Raw genomic sequence first — 17,767 nt, forward strand, 5'->3', positions numbered from 1 at the left:
AAGAGCTCATCTTGTCCAGCATTCTCCTCTCGGATACCTATTGGAAGCTCACAATGGTTGCTTGCTTCTTCTCTGGTGGGCGGTGGTTGAGGACTTCACCTCTGTTCGCCATCCCCCCTGGAAGCTAGGGCCCACATGTCTTGCCAGCCATTAGGGAAACTACCCTTCCAGCAGAATCAAGGAGTGGGGATCCCCCGCCAAAATACCAGCTTCAAATAGGCCAATCAGAGGCCCCACTAAATGGGCAGTGCCTTGCCAGCTGGCCGGTCTAATAGAGACTCACAAACAGGACCTGAGTATCAGTTACAGATAGGTAGCCGTGTTGGTCTGCCATAGTCAAAACAAAACAAATTCCTTCCAGTAGCACCTTAAAGACCAACTAAGTCAGTTCTTGGTATGAGCTTTCGTGTGCATGCACACTTCTTCAGGACCTGAGTATAACATCACTCTCCTCATGGGATTTTCCTGAAACTGGCATTCAGAGGCATACTGTCTCCATCAATGGTAGCTTTAATTTGTATAATCTTTCTTTTAAAGCCGTCCAAGTTGGTCGCCATCACGACATCTTGTGGGAGTAAATCCCATATGAGTTGTGTCCTTTAGGGAAAAAATAGTTCTTCTCCCACACCCAAACTCAGAAATCCATTAAACACTTCAACATACAGTGGTACCTCGGGTTACATACGCTTCAGGTTACATATGTTTCAGGTTACAGACTCCGCTAACCCAAAAATAGTGCTTCAGGTTAAGAACTTTGCTCCAGGATAAGAACAGAAATCAGGCTCCGGCAGCGCGGCGGCAGCAGGAGGCCCCATTAGCTAAAGTGGTGCTTCAGGTTAAGAAGTTTCAGGTTAAGAACGGACCTCAGGAACGAATTAAGTACTTAACCCGAGGTACCACTGTATATATTTTTTGTAATATTAACCCAAGCCTATCATTTATTTATTTATTTATTTCTTGCCCTTCACCCTAAGGTCCCAGGGCAGGTTACAACATTAATATGTTATTAAAAACAGTTTAAAGCAACTTATGGATAGAGGCTTCCTGTCATCTGTTGAAGTAAAAGGTTTCTTATAAGTATAGTTATTTCTGTTTACAGTGTATACCCCGGAGTATTCACAAACAATTTGTGCATGTGAATATTTGTTTATTAGGGATACACATTGGATTTGGATGACTCCCGAGGTGAACTGAGGTGCTCTGGAGCTATTTTGGGCTTGTCAGAGGCGCAGCAAGACCTCTGCAAGACAGCTTGAATCTTTAGCAGGCAATCTTTAGACATGTTTCTTTAAAATGCTGCAGACAACTGTCTGCTGAAAGCAGAAATAATGGCTTTAAGATTTCCATAATGCCATAAATTTAGAGTGGACTGATGGGGGGAGAGAGTTGGGAAGAGAGGGGAGGGAACACTTAATGGTGACCAATCATAAGCTTGTAATCAGGGAGAAAAAAATAATAATTTATCCTGAAAATAAAACCTCTTTAGTTCTTCCTCCCCCAATCAACTTTAAAGTTGGCTAGCACAAAAGCTCCTCTACTCACTTGTTGTTGTCTTCTTGTTCAGTGGCACCTTCCTCATGTCTGCAGTTTTCCAACCATTGCCCACAAAACACTAAAGGAGGAAGCAATAATTAAAAGCTTCCATAGATACTAGTTCATTCTTGTGAAGGCCTGTCTAAACAGGACAGTTTTCAGAAGATTCATGAAAGTAGGCAGGGATGGTTCCTTGTGGTCTTGTGCACACCCCTAATGTTTATGTACACGTATTGCTTCAGAGGTGTAGGGCCCACTGGATCACCATTTTGAGCTTTTCTAGCATGAGGCAATGGGCATATTACACTGCCAGACTGGCTGTCAAAAAATGCATGCCTTATTACATTATAATAACGTGCGTGCAGCAGAAACGGTTGCTCTACTATACAGTGGTACCTCGGGTTAAGAACTTAATTCGTTTTGGAGGTCCGTTTTTAACCTGAAACAGTTCTTAACCTGAGGTACCACTTTAGCTAACGGGGCCTCCTCCTGCCGCTGTGCCACCACTGTGCGATTTCTGTTCTCATCCTGTGGTAAAGTTCTTAACCCGAGGTACTACTTCTGGGTTAGCAGAGTCTGTAACCTGAAACGTCTGTAACCTGAAGCGTTCTGTAACCCAAGGTACCATTGTACTAACTTGGGACTTTATATATACACACTCTTTTATTTGGGAAGTGGTAGGCTGAAATAAATATGGATACTTTGTGTTGTAATTTAGAGGAGAAATTGATTATGTCAATTTTGGGTGATGAAAGTAGTTGAATGAAGCATTGTTCATTTCTGTCCTGAGCATTTTTTTTAAACAAAACTGTTCTTCTACACAGTAACAGAGAACGGTATGTGTGTTGTAATTTGCCCCTCACAGAGCTACAATTGCCGCGCTCTTAACAAACTATCGTTCCCAGTGTTCTTTTCCCCCGGGGAGGGGGGACGTGTTTTAAAGGTGTTCTCAGTATATGGTGTGTATGCAGCTTTTGTTCAATAAGCCGTTGTTGTTGTTGTTGCCTCAAAACAGAGGTGCGAGAATGTGTGTCTTCCTGTTTCCCTGTCTGTTGACTGTCACACACCTTCAGCTGGGCTGTTTTCACAGTGGTGTTTGTGCTCTCATTGCAGACGGACGCAGCTTTGATGTATGATGCCGTTCATGTGGTGTCGGTGGCTGTCCAGCAGTTCCCACAGATGACTGTCAGTTCATTGCAGTGTAATCGGCACAAACCATGGCGCTTTGGGACCCGCTTCATGAATCTCATTAAAGAGGTACGTCACTAACCAAATGTGACTCGTCTTGCCTCCCCCTGTCTTCCCTCTGCAAAAGTTCAGACCTGAAGGTCCTTTGGCTTTGAAATTCTAGTCAAATACGCCTTTTGCTAACAATATGCACTGAAATGTTTAACGTGGAGAAGAGTTACAATGATCTGAATAATAAACAATTAAAATGAATCATTTTGCTAAGCAACATCCTCTGTTCTGTTGGGTAAATGATCATAACAATTTAAAATATAAGAACTATGTGCTGTATTTTTAGGCTGGCCTACACTCCTTTCATGCCAAATTTTGTGAAATCCTTTTCGCTATATCAGATATGTCCATAGTATGCTCTCTGCTTTACCAAAGGATTTGTTATACTTTAGTGACATTCACATTTTATGAACCTATTAGTTTCTTCTCATGTTATACTTAATAAGTCTTTTTTATTTTGATTGTGTAAAAAGAACATATTTGGATAATGTAAAGGTAAATGCTCTTGATTTCTTAGCAAATAACATTGTGGAATTGTCAGTGTCAGGATAGACAACATGGTGCCCTGCAGGTGTTCTTAGACTACAACTCCCATCAGCCATAGCCAGCAGAGCCAGAAGGTCAGAGATGATGGGAGTTATAGTCCAGCAATCTCTGGGAGATACATATTGGCTGCACCTTGCAAAAGAGCAAAGGTGAAACAAAAATCTGAGCCCCCTAAAGAGAAAATTTTAAAAAATTAAATGTCAGCCTTTTATCAACCTAGCAAGATGAATTTTGTGTGTGTGGAAAAGGAAGGCAATTAAGAAATTGTATGCAGAGATTAAGGAAAAGTTTGTTTAATTATCAAAGAATGCTGGGAATCCAAGAAATATGCTTAAAAAAACCCTCTGGCCACAAGGAAAATCATTTAAACTTAATGAATAATTAATATTTCCATTTTGGCAGACATTAATTTATTCATTCATTCCTTCACTCTCTCTTACTGCTTACATATGAAATTTATTATTATTTTTCTGTTTTCATAGGCTCACTGGGAAGGCCTCACTGGCAGGATAACCTTCAACAAAACCAATGGCTTAAGGACAGATTTTGACTTAGATGTAATTAGCTTGAAGGAGGAAGGCCTTGAAAAGGTACTTAAGATACTATTTACTTATAACTGATGTATCATTTCAAAATACTACTCTTGTCCATTTATACTTAGTGGCAGAATCAAGTTGAGCTAAGTTTCAACTACATTGAGTGTGACAGAATATTGGACTTAGCTTTAATAAAGAACATCACAAAAATCATTTACTTCTATGGGGTTGTAATGTTCTACTCAGAATAGAGCCATTGAAATGAATAGATATAACTAACTTAGGTTCATTAAATTCAATGGGTCTACTCTGAGTATAACTTAGTTTAATACATCCGCTATGACTGATGCCCAAATGCAAAGTATAGCTTTAACATTTGATTTATTCTAATAACTGAGTATGCTTTTTTTGTAGGACGTTGTTATTATTGGTCTGCTTGGTTTGTTTGCTGCCTGGTGCTATAATATAGACTTGGATCCAAAGTATTTTGTTACTTTTTTCACATACCCAAGGAAACCTTTAATGTGGTTAATGAGAATAGCTCTCCTGGTCACCTGGCGAACCTCATTTGAAACTGATGAGAGTTACAAAAGCAGCATGTGATAAAGTATGAGAAACTTTTGTTCAGAATTTTAGGGTGATATTCAAGATTAGTGATGCTCAGAGGATATCCATGGAACTCAATGGGATGTAAATTGGATATCACCCATAAAGATTTAAAAAAACATCCATTGGGCACACTGAAATCTCTGACAAGTCCCTGTAATAGCTCTTTGCACCTAAGGCAGCATATGCCATAAATCAAACAACAAGCCATACTCGTGTGTGTGTGTACGCGCGTGTGCGTGCGTGCGCCATGTGTTTGAACAAAGAACCACTTCAAGCAAGAAGAGATGGGGATTTGATCTTAAAAAACAAAGGCACATGTTTCATTTAGAAACGGTGATGGCCTTTGCCTGGTGTCTTCTCGCCAATAATATGCTATTTGGATGACCGTGTGATTCTTTCACTTTCTACATCAGTATTCATTCCTGGTGGTAGCTATTGACTTATATTCTCCATGTTGTGTAGAAAAATGATAGAATGTGATCTGTGCTACATATTCACAGATGGTAAGGAGTAGGTGAAAGAGGCCTGCAGGGCAGGGAGTAAGTCCCCCAGACAAGATGGTCTTTATATAGTACATAGATGTTCAACATGCCCTGCTATGTAGCATGAAGCTTGCCTCTATACCAGGCTTCCTCAGCCTCGGCCCTCCAGATGTTTTTGGCCTACAACTCCCATGATCCCTAGCTAGCAGGACCAGTGGTCAGGGATGATGGGAATTGTAGTCTCAATATATGTGGAGGGCCGAGGTTGAGGGAACCTGCTGTATACTGTTGTAATCTAGAATTATCTGCTTCCTTGTACTTTTAGTTGCTGCTTTTTCTTTGTGATATATATACATTTAGTTCACTCTACCTTTGTCCAATACTCTGCCATTGTTTCTGCCACTGTCTTTTCCTAGTCTCACCACCCATGTTCAGGAATGTTTTTCAGCTATGAAATGTTGGAGGCTGTTAAGCTTTGAGCTAGCACATGGGTTTGATTGCAGCACATGTTTTGGCTAGAGGGACTTGTTTTCTAGCTTCCAGTTGAGCACATATTATCAAACCTATTCAGTTTTTTTAAAGCAGCTTTAGAATTAAAACATTTGTGCCGAGCAAATTGACTGCAGCAGATTTGGTGCCAAGGTTAATCTTACACTTAAACTTTCATTCATGGAGAAATAGCTTTTAGTGGAACATTATTATGCTGCCTTACTGGTTAACAATAGTGGTGAATTAGGATCCATGGCATAATATGCTGGAGCTCCGCTCACACCTCTCCTGGAACATCAAGAGATAATGTGCTTAGTAGCACACCTGCCAAGCACATGTATGTGCTCTTCTGAAAATACTTCTTAAACCATTTTTAAAAGGCAAATAAAGCATACTAATGGATACTAGTTAATTAAAATAAGTGATTTCTGTTTTTTTAAAAAACCCTCAGAGCTTATGGGCCTAAGCAAATAAAATTCAGCACACCCAGTTATAAAGCAAAGGAAACATATTTTAATTATACTACTTTGAAACCATTAGTATTTCATTTATTTATCACCAACAGTAGCCCTCTCCTAGCATTCTGTAACAGTGTATAATAAACAGCAGGAATGGGTATGCTAGCTCTGCTCACTTGTTCATCCTGCTGAAGTTAAGTGAAAAGTTAAACATTTCCATTTTCAATTACAAATTAAAAAGAGAATAACTAGTTATAAAGGAAGTTGATTTGTGAAAATTTATAAATCTTGCTGAATTTTCATTTTCATTTGCAATGGGCAAGTTTGCCATAAACCCACAAAGGTACTGTACTCTTGTTTACTGAGTCCTTGCCCTGCTTTGCTTAAAAACAGTTAAAATTGTCATACAGTTTTCAGAATAACGATTTGCCAAACCTAGATCAGGAAACATAGCACTACTTTCAAAATGTCCAAAATTCTGAAATAATTTTTATCACAAAATCCCAATGGCATAAAATCCTTGATAGGCTTATAACTGTTTACATTAAGGATATCTTGTTTACTCTTACTTAATCTTCTGGGGCCTGTACATTTTTTATCAGCATATATGACTGCCACTCTTACTGGGATCAGTGTCTTTCTTTCTTTGTGCTTGTTCCCCTTCCTGTAGCCAGCTTGGCTGCCCTGTCAATGCCAACATGAACTAAGAAACTCTGCAGGGAATTGCAGGTCTTAAGTGACAATGTTTCATAGGAAGACATGCTGCTCTGTGTCCCTCAAACAAGAAGTCCTAAAGCACCCCTCTCCAATCTGGTGCTGGCCAGATGTTGTTGGATAGCAACTTTGATCAGCTCCAGCTAGCATTGCCAATGGGCAGGGGTAATGGGAATTTGATTCCCAACATCTGGAGCACTCCAGGTTAGCAAAGGCTGTCCTAGAGCATCAACAAACAATTATTGTTGCTCCGTGCAGAGTTCTAGAGGCGAGCTGTTTCAGAAAACCCTGCGGAAGCCAGATTTCAAAAATTAAAGACTGACAGTTGAAAATTTTCACTAGTTAAAATATTAAAAGCTAGCAGTTTCTTTTAACTTGTTATCTAGTTAATTCCTGGTGTGGATCAGATGTGGCAGCCAGGAATCTATCTATGCTTGGAACAATCCATTGTTGTAACATGATAGAGAGGTATAGGAGTTCCTACTTGAAAAAACTTCCTTGAATTTGGGAAATAGCCATGATGTTTCCACTGACCTCTGAAAATGTTAACCATGCTTGTAGAATGCAACATGTATTTGCTATATAACAATGGAAATTTCATAGTATTGGAAGAGAAAAGGACGGAGCCATTAAAAGCTGAGGAAAGCAGGTGCATTGTAAATATACGTTCAGTGAGCTATCAGTCTGCAGATGTGTACTTTTCTTGGAGGATAGATGTTTAGGTGGAAAATTAAGCACTCAGTACTCTGAACACCATTTTTTACTTTGCGAGACACATTTTGAAGCACAGTGAATAATATTTTAAGCAAGCTGCTTTTTCACAAATGGTAGCAGATATTGGACCAGAGGTGAATTATAAGTGTTAGCAGATTTTACTTTTATCTTATATTGTTCTGGCCTAGTGGCCTGAAAAGAACTCATATAAGTGCACATGCTGTTTTATAGATTGGAACTTGGGATCCTGCAAGTGGACTTAACATGACCGAGAACCAGAAAGGAAAACCAGCAAACATTACTGATTCCTTATCTAATCGTTCCCTAACTGTAACCACCATCTTGGTAAGTAATCATATGTGCAATTGTTTTCTAGAAATTCAACTGAACGTTACAACTGTGAAGAAAAGTTATATTACTTACAAAGCAATGACCAGTATGCAAATGTCTTTTACATTTATTTAGCAATTACTGTATAATGAATGATCTGAAATGTTAATTTAGTTATGGGGTTTTTATGATAATGGCAATTCATTTTAAGTGCTATGATCTCAGCTGACTAATCATTTAGCGTTCTTATGGTTCCTTAACATTTTAAAGTTTAGGCAAAAGCTACCATTGTCGGTTTGGAGAAAGTAATATACATTGTGTGTGTGTGTGTGTGTGAGAGAGAGAGAGAGAGAGAGAGAGAATGCATGGTTTAGACTGAACTTAAAATCAATTCATCACCAGGATATTCTTTCCAAAAGCAATAGTGAGACTTTTCAGCATCATCCTCCATAACCTGTATGATTGATTTCCCCCTCATATGTGCTCTTTTCCATTGTGGGGAAAATGCCCATTACTCCCTTAAGAAAAAGAAGAATGCTGAACTCCCTTCCCCCCATTTTAGCTCTCATTTTAAGCAAATATAATAATAATAATAATAATAATAATAATAATAATAATAATAATAATATAGTAAGCTTGTATCAGTAAAGCTTCTTAGTCCTGATACTTTTAATTGCCCTCAGGGCAGGGATAAAGTCAAGCAATATGTCTATTTGAGAACAGAAGATTTAATTATCAGCATGAAATATCTTAGACAAGTCTCTTGCATCTCAATACTTTGCTAGATTAGCTTTTCCAGCACAATCCTTAAAAAAAGAAAAACTACAGTAGGAGCATAAGACAGAGTCCAGCCCACTTTGGCAGATAAAGAGGGAACCACAAAAGGCTCTTCAGCATCATAAATCATGAAGCATCTGAGGAAGTTAGCTCTGTGCAAAGTTCTTTGCATTTTGTTGTTGTTTGTTAAAGAGTTTTGGCAGGGTGGAGGCTCATATGATGACAATGAAGGAAAAACTGTGTGCACGAGATGGCATTCTTCTGGCTCTGAATCATGACTTTCAATTGTTGCTTAACTACTAATAGCTTCACTTCTATCATCTTTGCTGAGTAGAGTAAAATGGAACACCCCTTCATTTTTCATTCTGCAGTGCTTTCTAATTTAGAAAAGCATTGGCAGAGGAGCTCAGTTGTATTCTGACTGCCCAGAATAAAGCTCTCTAGGATAACTGGGTTGGGGGGTGGGGAACCTCAAATCAAATGTGTTTCAGCTAATACTCACCGCTTTTCTAGTTAGATCCTTTTCAAACACCACAGGACCCATTGCAAAGTAACCAAAAGGGTACAGAGGATTGTAAGGGTTATATTATTATTATTATTATTATTATTATTATTATTATTATTTATTTATTTATTTGTACCCCGCCCATCTGGCAGGATTTCCCCAGCCACTCTGGGTGGCTTCCAACAAAGTTGAAAAATACACTAAAATGTCACATATTAAAAACTTCCCTGAACAGGGCTGCCTTCAGATGTCTTCTGAACGTCAGGTAGTTGTTTATCGCTTTGACATCTGATGGGAGGGCGTTTTTATTTCTGCTGTTTCTGCTTTAGCCAGCTTCACTGGGGTACTCTCAAACAAAAATATAACCCTTGAAGAGCAGCATGCTATAAATGCAACCTGCCAACTGGAGAAGTCAAGGATCATATGGAACATCATGCAGCTGGCATTCCAGATGCATGCGAATGAAGATCATCAGTAGTGCTCTTTGCTAGATGCTACATTGCTGTGGTCTAAACCACTGAGCCTAGGGCTTGCTGATCAGAATGTCGCCGGTTCGAATCCCCGCGATGGGGTGAGCTCCCATTGCTCGGTCCCAGCTCCTGCCAACCTAGCAGTTCAAAAGCACATCAAAGTGCAAGTAGATAAATAGGTACCGCTCCGGCGGGAAGGTAGACGGCGTTTCCATGCGCTGCTCTGGTTCGCCAGAAGCAGATTAGTCATGCTGGCCACATGACCTGGAAGCTTTCTGTGGACAAACGCCGGCTTCCTCTGCCCTTAAAGCGAGATGAGCGCCGCAACCCCAGAGTTGTCCGCGACTGTACTTAACTGTCAGGGGTCCCTTTACCTTTACCTTACATTATTTACCTCAGCCTGCAGGACTAATGAGGACACCTCAGCCTGCAGCATGGGTCCTACTGTTTCGCATGAGCCATTTTCTATGCCCAACTATAGCACATCTGGTTTCAAATGTGATCTGAAGTATGGTAAGTGGTAGAAATGCGGCTGCCAAGGAACCATCAAGAGCCTTAAATTGCTCTTGATTGTTCTTTGGCAAGGGAGACTTTCTGTCAGCACAGCTCGTTTGATAGGCTGTGACAGCAAGCCCCACTGACATTTGCTGCACTACAGAGTTCCTGGTCAGAAACTCCACTGTATAGCCAATCCCTGCCCAAAGCAGTCTTGCTTTAAGTGCCAGTCAGCTGATCAGCACAGACAGCAAGCTTACCACAGTGACTGACTGCACAAATGGAGTTCCCCTTCAGAAACATGGATTAGTAGCATACAGGGAGAACCCCAACTGGATGCCATGTCTTGATCTTGATGTCCTCTGACTGTATCAACAAACTAACACCTCCAAGCATCCACACATCTTCTATGCAGTTCTAAAAACAGAGCAAAAAACAACCAACCAAATAAAGAATCAGGCTTCCTCTCCACGACACATATAAGCCTCAGACCTTTATCACCTCATTGCCTTGATGTCATCCACACCAACCCTAGACAGCACTGCTGTGGTAACATCCACAATAGAAAAGGAATGAGTTCTATACCAGGAAGGGTCAACCCCAATACACCAGAGCCCTATTATCAATAATCCCTAGTGAGAAGGGCCAAGCAGTTAGGGATAATGGGAGTTGTAGTCCAACAATATCTAGGAACCCAAGGTTGAGAAAGGTTGCATCGAGGCAACCAAGGAGCACCTAAACCTCTGGTCAACCTTTGAATGACTTCTTGTGCCATTTCACTTTCATAAAGTGAATTAGAGCCCATGAAAATGTGTGCTGCAGTAGATTGTTTCATCTTTAAGATCCCATAAGATTTATTTTTTTTAACCATTAAGTAGTTTCTCCTAGTTATCAACCAAAATCTGTCTTCAACTGAAATCTAAATGTACCCAGATTATTTGACCTTTCCATTTTATTTGGCTTGTGTTTCATATTGCACATCGTTTTTATAGTGCACACATCTCAGTCCTTTCTAATTTGTCCTACCCTTCAGGCGCCAATATACACACACAGTGTTAGCCATACTTGGTGAGACTGTTCATGTTACTGCTTCTAAATGGATTTCATTAAAAAGAAGAAGCACAGCCTAGCCCTAGAAAAACACTTTTAAGTTGTTTTGATTTCAGTAAACATGAGCACAAATCTGTCACACTGAAATCACTGGACTTAAAAGTGCTTAACCTGCTAATTGTAGCCACAGTTGTTTAATTAGACCCATGGCAATGAGAGACTAAGCGTGTATGAGCAGTTCATCTTGCTTTAAGTCTGCCCCTGGCCTGAGACTCTTGTCAAGTGGCTAGCAGCATGTCAGAGTAAGACATTAAATTGTTTTGACTGACTGTATGGGTTTTTGGACAACTTTAGGTCTCTATCTTTCTGAAGTCCAAACTGCTAAATGTAAAAGCCCTTTGTGTACTCTTCATATCTGACATAAATGTTAATTAGATATGGCAGCCCTTTTAAATTCTCAAAGCCATAGTGAGCAGTAGATTTCTTTCCCTAAGATTGTAATCCTGATATCCATGGCTAACGTCAGGGTAAGTTCTGAACAAACATGGCTTTAATTGTGCTTCAAATATGACCATCTTTCTTTTTTTCTTTTTTAACAGTACCACATTTCCACACTTAAAATGGAATAAAAACAATGCAGAATGTCTGCAATAAGAAAATATATTTAGTGAGTCATGGTCTCTTTAGAAATTCCATACTTACTAGATACTAATAATCAATTTGATTATCACATTAAAAAGAAAGCCTAAAGTAAAGTAAACCCTAAATGTGATCATCTGCTTCACAAGCAGGTTCCAGGTTGAATTCCCGACCACTCCAGGTAGGGCTGGGAGGGACCCTTTCTGAAAACCCGAAGAGCCACTGATGGTCAGTGTGTAGACAGTACTGGGTTAGATGGACTAATGGTGTGACATAGGAACATGGGAAGCTGCCTTATACTAATGAGAGTAATTTTTACTCCTGATCAGGGACATTCAACTGGGAGCCTCCCCAGGTCACTGCTGGAAAATCCAGTATGGGGAAGATGTCTCCTGCTTATTATAAGAATTAACCCAGTTACCCAAGTTCAATGTGAGCAGACAAAGAAAAGGGGCATGTGAGAGTAAGGTTCCTTGTTGCTTTTAGCCCTGCAGTTAAGGAGTGAAGAGGTGTGGCCAACTACAGAGAGGGAGTGGAACAGCAGAAGCTGCAAAGCTATTGTGTTTGAGGTCTCTTGTATCAAAAGCTCAGCGAACATCTGTGGTTTGCTTATGGAAGTTTCTGTCTTTGTTCCACAAAACCAGGAACAACACAGTGCAGAGGCAGGCAGAGAAAAGGAAATGTAATTAGTTAAGATAAACACCAACTTAAAAGTATCTATTGGAAACATGTGTGTGTGTATCTGTGTATCTATTTATAGATCTCCTACCTTCAGTATGCATAAAATTCAATCTATTTGGATTATTGGTTAGAGATGCTGCTATATTAATTTGAAGAAACCAGAGAACCTTTGGCTATATTAAAACTATAATGTAAACAAGAAGTAGGCCATAAGGAATCACGCTAGTGTGGCATGCCATTGATCAAGAGTAATGTGGCTGACAATAGCAGAGAACAAATTCTGTTTAGAGTTCACTTTTTTAAAAAAAGCTGATATGAAATGATAAATAAAACTATTTACAGAATGTTAAGTTGATGAAGTCTTGTGTGCTTTGATCTTAGTGGATTCAACTTTTCACACATGCAGCACGATTAATTCTATAGGATTAAAACATTTTCAGGGTTTAAACGTTGAGGTAACCTATAAATAGATAAAGTTGGTTGCTTGGAGCATTGTCAGCTTTTAATATGAATGAATGCTTTGGAAGTTATTCTGAAGTAGGTTCTGTGACTCTAATGACTTTTTCAAAGAAATGTGGTCAGACATAACACTTGCGAGTGAGCTGATCTGGGATTGCTTCTGGTCTCTGTGCAACTCCACTGGGAGACAAAGTCAATATGAGCTGACATGACTAGGAGTTCTAAATAATTTATCTTTTCTGAAGTACTGGAGGGTGTTTGTGTATGAAGCATTCCTGGCTTGGTATATTACCGGCTCTCCACACATCTCATCTTTGCCTTAGAGCACCATGTTTTATATTGTATTGGGCTATAGGCCATTTTTCAAGACTCTTGAAATCTTTGCGTTGGAGCAGGGATTTTGCTCCCAGTGAATTCTTCACTTTTTGTCTGTTTGCTTGCTTGCTTCATGGCTTATATTTATGCAAAAGAGTAAAACTCCATGAGATTTATAGCTAGTGGGGTTTATCATTCTGGCAAGGCAAGCAGGAAAAGAAAGGAATTACCGGTAGCTAAGTTACAACAATAGTTGCAGTTTGGATCTTGAGCAGTTTGCAAAGTGGGCCCTGCGAAAAAGAGCAACGGCTGGGTGAGTGTGAGACATGTAACCTGGACCTCCTGGTTAGGCCAGCCTGTTGCTGGTTGTACTGAATCTAGGTCACAATCAGGATACCCAGGCCTATAAATACTGGGCTTTGCAAGTGGGTCTTCAGCAAAACCCAATGTGTGGCTGTCTGCTAGGAGAAGCTTGCCTAGGTGGGATATGCAGGCAGAGTGCAACCCATGATCCTGTACAGTGGTACCTCGGGTTACATTATCTTCAAGTTACATATGCTTCAGGTTACAGACTCTGCTAACCCAGAAATAGTGCTTCAGGTTAAGAAATTTGCTTCAGGATGAGAACAGAAATCGTGCTCTGGCGGCGTGGCGGCAGTGGAAAGCTCCATTAGCTAAAGTGGTGCTTCAGGTTAAGAATAGTTTCAGGTTAAGAACGGACCTCCAGAACAAATTAAGTACTATATAGTACCACTGTACTATATAAAAGCCCTGCACAGTTGAGTTCTCATCTGAACCATCCTCTACACTGCCCTACTTTATGTAGTAGCATGTTCAGTTGTTTTGATATGTAAAATGGAAAAATCAACAAAAATTATTTATAAAAACAAATTTGTTATGACATAATATATTTCCTTTGCATCTAACCTGCTACTTGAGTATTGTTTCATTTCTGCTTTTAGCTATGGCTAGTTCAATACCCCTTTGAATGAAAGGATACCAGGGTAATGTACCCAACCCCACAAAATGAGCCAGTGTCAGAGGAGGAATTTAAAGTTAAATCTCCAGATCGTCTGGTATGCTTGTTTTTAAAGGTATAAACTGACAAGGAGATTCTTGCCAATCGGCTTATTGAGGAAGAAAAACTGTGCAGGCAATATTCTATTCAAAGTATTATGAAGCTTTTTGGGGGGGGGGGTTAACTGTTAGCACCACCTCCTTGCAAACCACAGCTTACTCTCACAGACTTGAGGAGAAGATATATGATTAAGAACTATAAGCTGCAGAAATAAATGGCATGAGCATTCAATAGTGACCCTGCCTTCCCTATGATGAACTTCTGCTTGTGTTTTAATAATCATCACAGTAGAAGATTCTGTTAGGGCTGACATACATCTGGATTTTCCCGGACAACTTTGGGGTTTGTCTAAAAAAAGGCTCAACAATTTGGGGGGTTTGCTATATTTTTTGAAATATGGCAACCCTAGACTCTGCTGGATCATGCCAAAGGCTCATCTAGTTCAGCATCCTGTTTCCACTGTAGCCAAACAAACACACACTTCTAAAGAACAGGAATGCAAAACATCCTCACTTCTTTCACATCTAAAAGGCACAGACAAACCCTACATTTCCAATCAAACACAAGTACTGAAAGTTGCAGCACACAGAAGCAACTCACCATTTCTCCTCCCAGTCTCCCTTTCACATTCATATAAATACAAATGATTAAGTGAAAAATAGATATTATAGAAATATGCTCACACTATCTGCCTACTGTGGTTCTCTCTTATTGAATATTAATTTGAAAAAGGAAAGTGCTCAAAGTGGTAGCCACACCCCTTTCCTGACAGGATAGGAATGTGCTCTATGGTGTGGCCTTAAGAGAACAGCTGTGAGTATGGTTGGACTGCTCTTCAAGGAAGAGAAATGTTCTCAACTGGGCTGGAAAGCTAGCAGCCCTGTTACTTAATTTTCACATGGTTTTTCTGCACAGAGACACAGGGGAGAGACCTCTTTACCACAGGTATACTTCTAGAATAGAACTGGGTGTGTGTTGCAGACACCTGATTGTCGAGAGAACAGCAGATTGGCAGAAATGTTTGCAGAGCTTCTCCGAGTTCAAATAAAAGTATAAAATCTGTGTGGGACAGGATGGATGCATTGGACTTCCTCTTCTTAAAGTGGTTGCCCCATTAAAAGTTATTGCTGACCAACTGAGTACTCATTTGGAATCAGGATTATATTCTTCAATGCCTTGGAACACTGTATTTATTGAAAACAGTCCTGGAAAATCAGCAGAAATTCTGTATTTGTTTTACATTCTCAGTGCTTATGAAACAAATTACTAATGATCTGCCAATTGTTGGATGTGTTTGCCATTTCATGCAATACTTAATGGACTAAATATTTCTCTGGAGAGCTGCAAATGCATCATAAGCTTCTCCTGGAAATTCAAAGAGATTAAAATACTGGGTTGCGTGTGATCCTCAGTTTAATTTGTCCATAGGCTTCTTTTTTCATATAATGATGAAGCGTAAACTGATGGTGCAGAGCAGAAAATTGTGTGCTTGAAAGACAGTGGGAGAACTGAACGTTTTTTTTGGTATTCTGAAATAATTTGAAAAAGCATTGGCATTCACAGCTTTAAGAATGTAAGCAACGTTTTAAGGGGAATCAGTGACCATATTTAAGATGATTCTAGGCTCTGTTGTAATAGAATATAGGTACCTAGGAAGCTGTCTTATACCAAGTCATGTCAGTGTCCATATAACATAGGGTTGTCTACATCAACTGGTTGGTAGTGGCTCTCCAGAGTTTCATAGAGAAGTCATTCCAGCTATACCAAGAGAAACCAAAGATTGAACCTGAAACTTTATGCATGCAAAGAAGGGGTCTAACATTGAGCTATGGCCCTTCTCCCAAACATGTGCTCTACCACTGAGCAATGGCTCTTGCCATGGTAAATACAGACTAAAATGTCTTGAGCACTATCCAGCAAACTAGACTCAGCTAGTCACACGACTAAGTTCCTGTAGAATGGAACTTAGGGATAATGGTAAATTTTTGCAGAATTGACCCATTGGCTCCTGCAGTGATATTTATGACGGTGGGAATCCACTGGCGTGCATTTTTTCCAATTATGGGGTTTTGAATAACAACAACATCACTCAATTTCAGAGTAATCATAGTATTAATATGTTCTCATCTTGAACCAGTTAATACTGATTGCCAGTGGCAGAGCTTCATGCTCCGGCACCGGGGAGGCAGAGAGCAGGCAGGGGCGGGGCTGGCGCGCTGCCTACAGGGGCATGGCACGTGTCCTGGGAGTGTGGCGCTCCCAGCGCAGACGAGGGGGCAGCCGTGATGGCACCCCACCGGGATCGCACTGCAAGGGGCGGTGAGCTCCCCCCGCACTCCTCTTCCTCCACCAGTGCTGATTGCCAAACCATACAACAGGTGTCAATAACTAATTGATGAAAGAAATCCATTTTAGCTGAAACTACTACAGCTATATCTACTTACTTTAAAAATGAATTATTGTGTGTAGGCAATGATAGTATCCATATAACATGATCAAATCAAACTTTCCAGATTTAGAATTATATCTTTAAAATGTATTAGCAATTCATTCTTTTCTGAACTGCAGTGACTGAAGGGTCTCCCTTTCTCTCTACATTCATTTTTTTTCCAGGAAGAGCCATATGTGATGTTCAAGAAGTCTGATAAACCTTTGTATGGGAATGATAGGTTTGAGGGATATTGCATCGACCTCCTCAGGGAACTATCAACTTTCCTTGGATTTACCTATGAGATAAGGCTGGTGGAAGATGGAAAATACGGAGCCCGGGATGATGCCAGCGGACAATGGAATGGAATGGTTCGTGAACTGATTGATCATGTAAGTTGCTACTTAAGAGTTTCATCATCACAAATGACCACATTTTCATTTTGTCTCAGTAGAGCTTTTCAGGAGACTTGTGGAAGCTCACCCCAAATAAAAAGGTGATATTTACTAGTACCAATTGCCATTGAGTTGTTTAGTGAATATTATTTGCAATTTCAGATAAATTAGATAAAGGTAGCAGACTTAGCACCTCTCTCCCTAACCTCCTCTTCCATCGAGAGTAAGAATGATTAATTGGAAATAAAGTAACATATATAAATGGAAGAATATTTGGAAAATACTATTCTGGAATTCGCTACTTTGTGTGTGTGTGTGTGTAGAATGGGAGTTGTGCATGTTTGATCCAAATTAAACACCCCCACACCCCCACACCACAAAGAAAACTACATTAGACATCTTTTTGACACATACATTCCAAATTTGATAACTTTTTGGTACTAGGTAAAGCCCTTTTAATTTCCCCAAGTCTTTTAGATCTCACAGTTTTAAGTCTGTCTTATGTGGTATTTTCCCCTGCTATGTTCCTATTTGGGGGGGGGGAGGGGTTATTTTATTTTTCTGCAAGGTGTGCTGAGAATCATTGTTTGTATGAAGAGTGGGATAGTAAATGCTGAAAAAAATCTTTTACATTTCATACTACATTTAAGTCTCTCTGGTGGTAAAGTGCACGAACGCATATAGTATACACAGTGAACCTGTAGATGGAAGCTCAGGAGCAATCAAAACCCTCATTGTGATACCAGACTTGATTTTACATCTCAAAGGAATCCATATATAACCTTTAAAATATGTAGTATTATCTTCCATTAGCATATACTGAGA

The 17,767-nt window shown here is 39.8% G+C and overlaps 1 protein-coding gene across 4 annotated transcripts in view; it reads left to right on the forward strand.

The window, feature by feature from the left end:
- Nucleotides 1–17,767, forward strand: part of GRIK2 (glutamate ionotropic receptor kainate type subunit 2) — a 461,921-nt gene that overhangs the window by 268,482 nt on the left and 175,672 nt on the right. For all 4 annotated transcript variants that reach the window (XM_081856954.1, XM_081856951.1, XM_081856953.1 and 1 more), the window contains exons 8-11: nucleotides 2,647–2,790; nucleotides 3,801–3,908; nucleotides 7,552–7,665; nucleotides 16,733–16,939. In XM_081856954.1, coding sequence (XP_081713080.1) covers nucleotides 2,647–2,790; nucleotides 3,801–3,908; nucleotides 7,552–7,665; nucleotides 16,733–16,939 — 573 coding nt within the window. The remainder of the gene's footprint in view (nucleotides 1–2,646; nucleotides 2,791–3,800; nucleotides 3,909–7,551; nucleotides 7,666–16,732; nucleotides 16,940–17,767) is intronic.

The sequence above is a fragment of the Podarcis erhardii genome, assembly GCF_964252035.2.
Source record: "Podarcis erhardii genome assembly, chromosome: 3".
NCBI classification, from domain to species: Eukaryota; Metazoa; Chordata; class Lepidosauria; order Squamata; family Lacertidae; genus Podarcis; species Podarcis erhardii.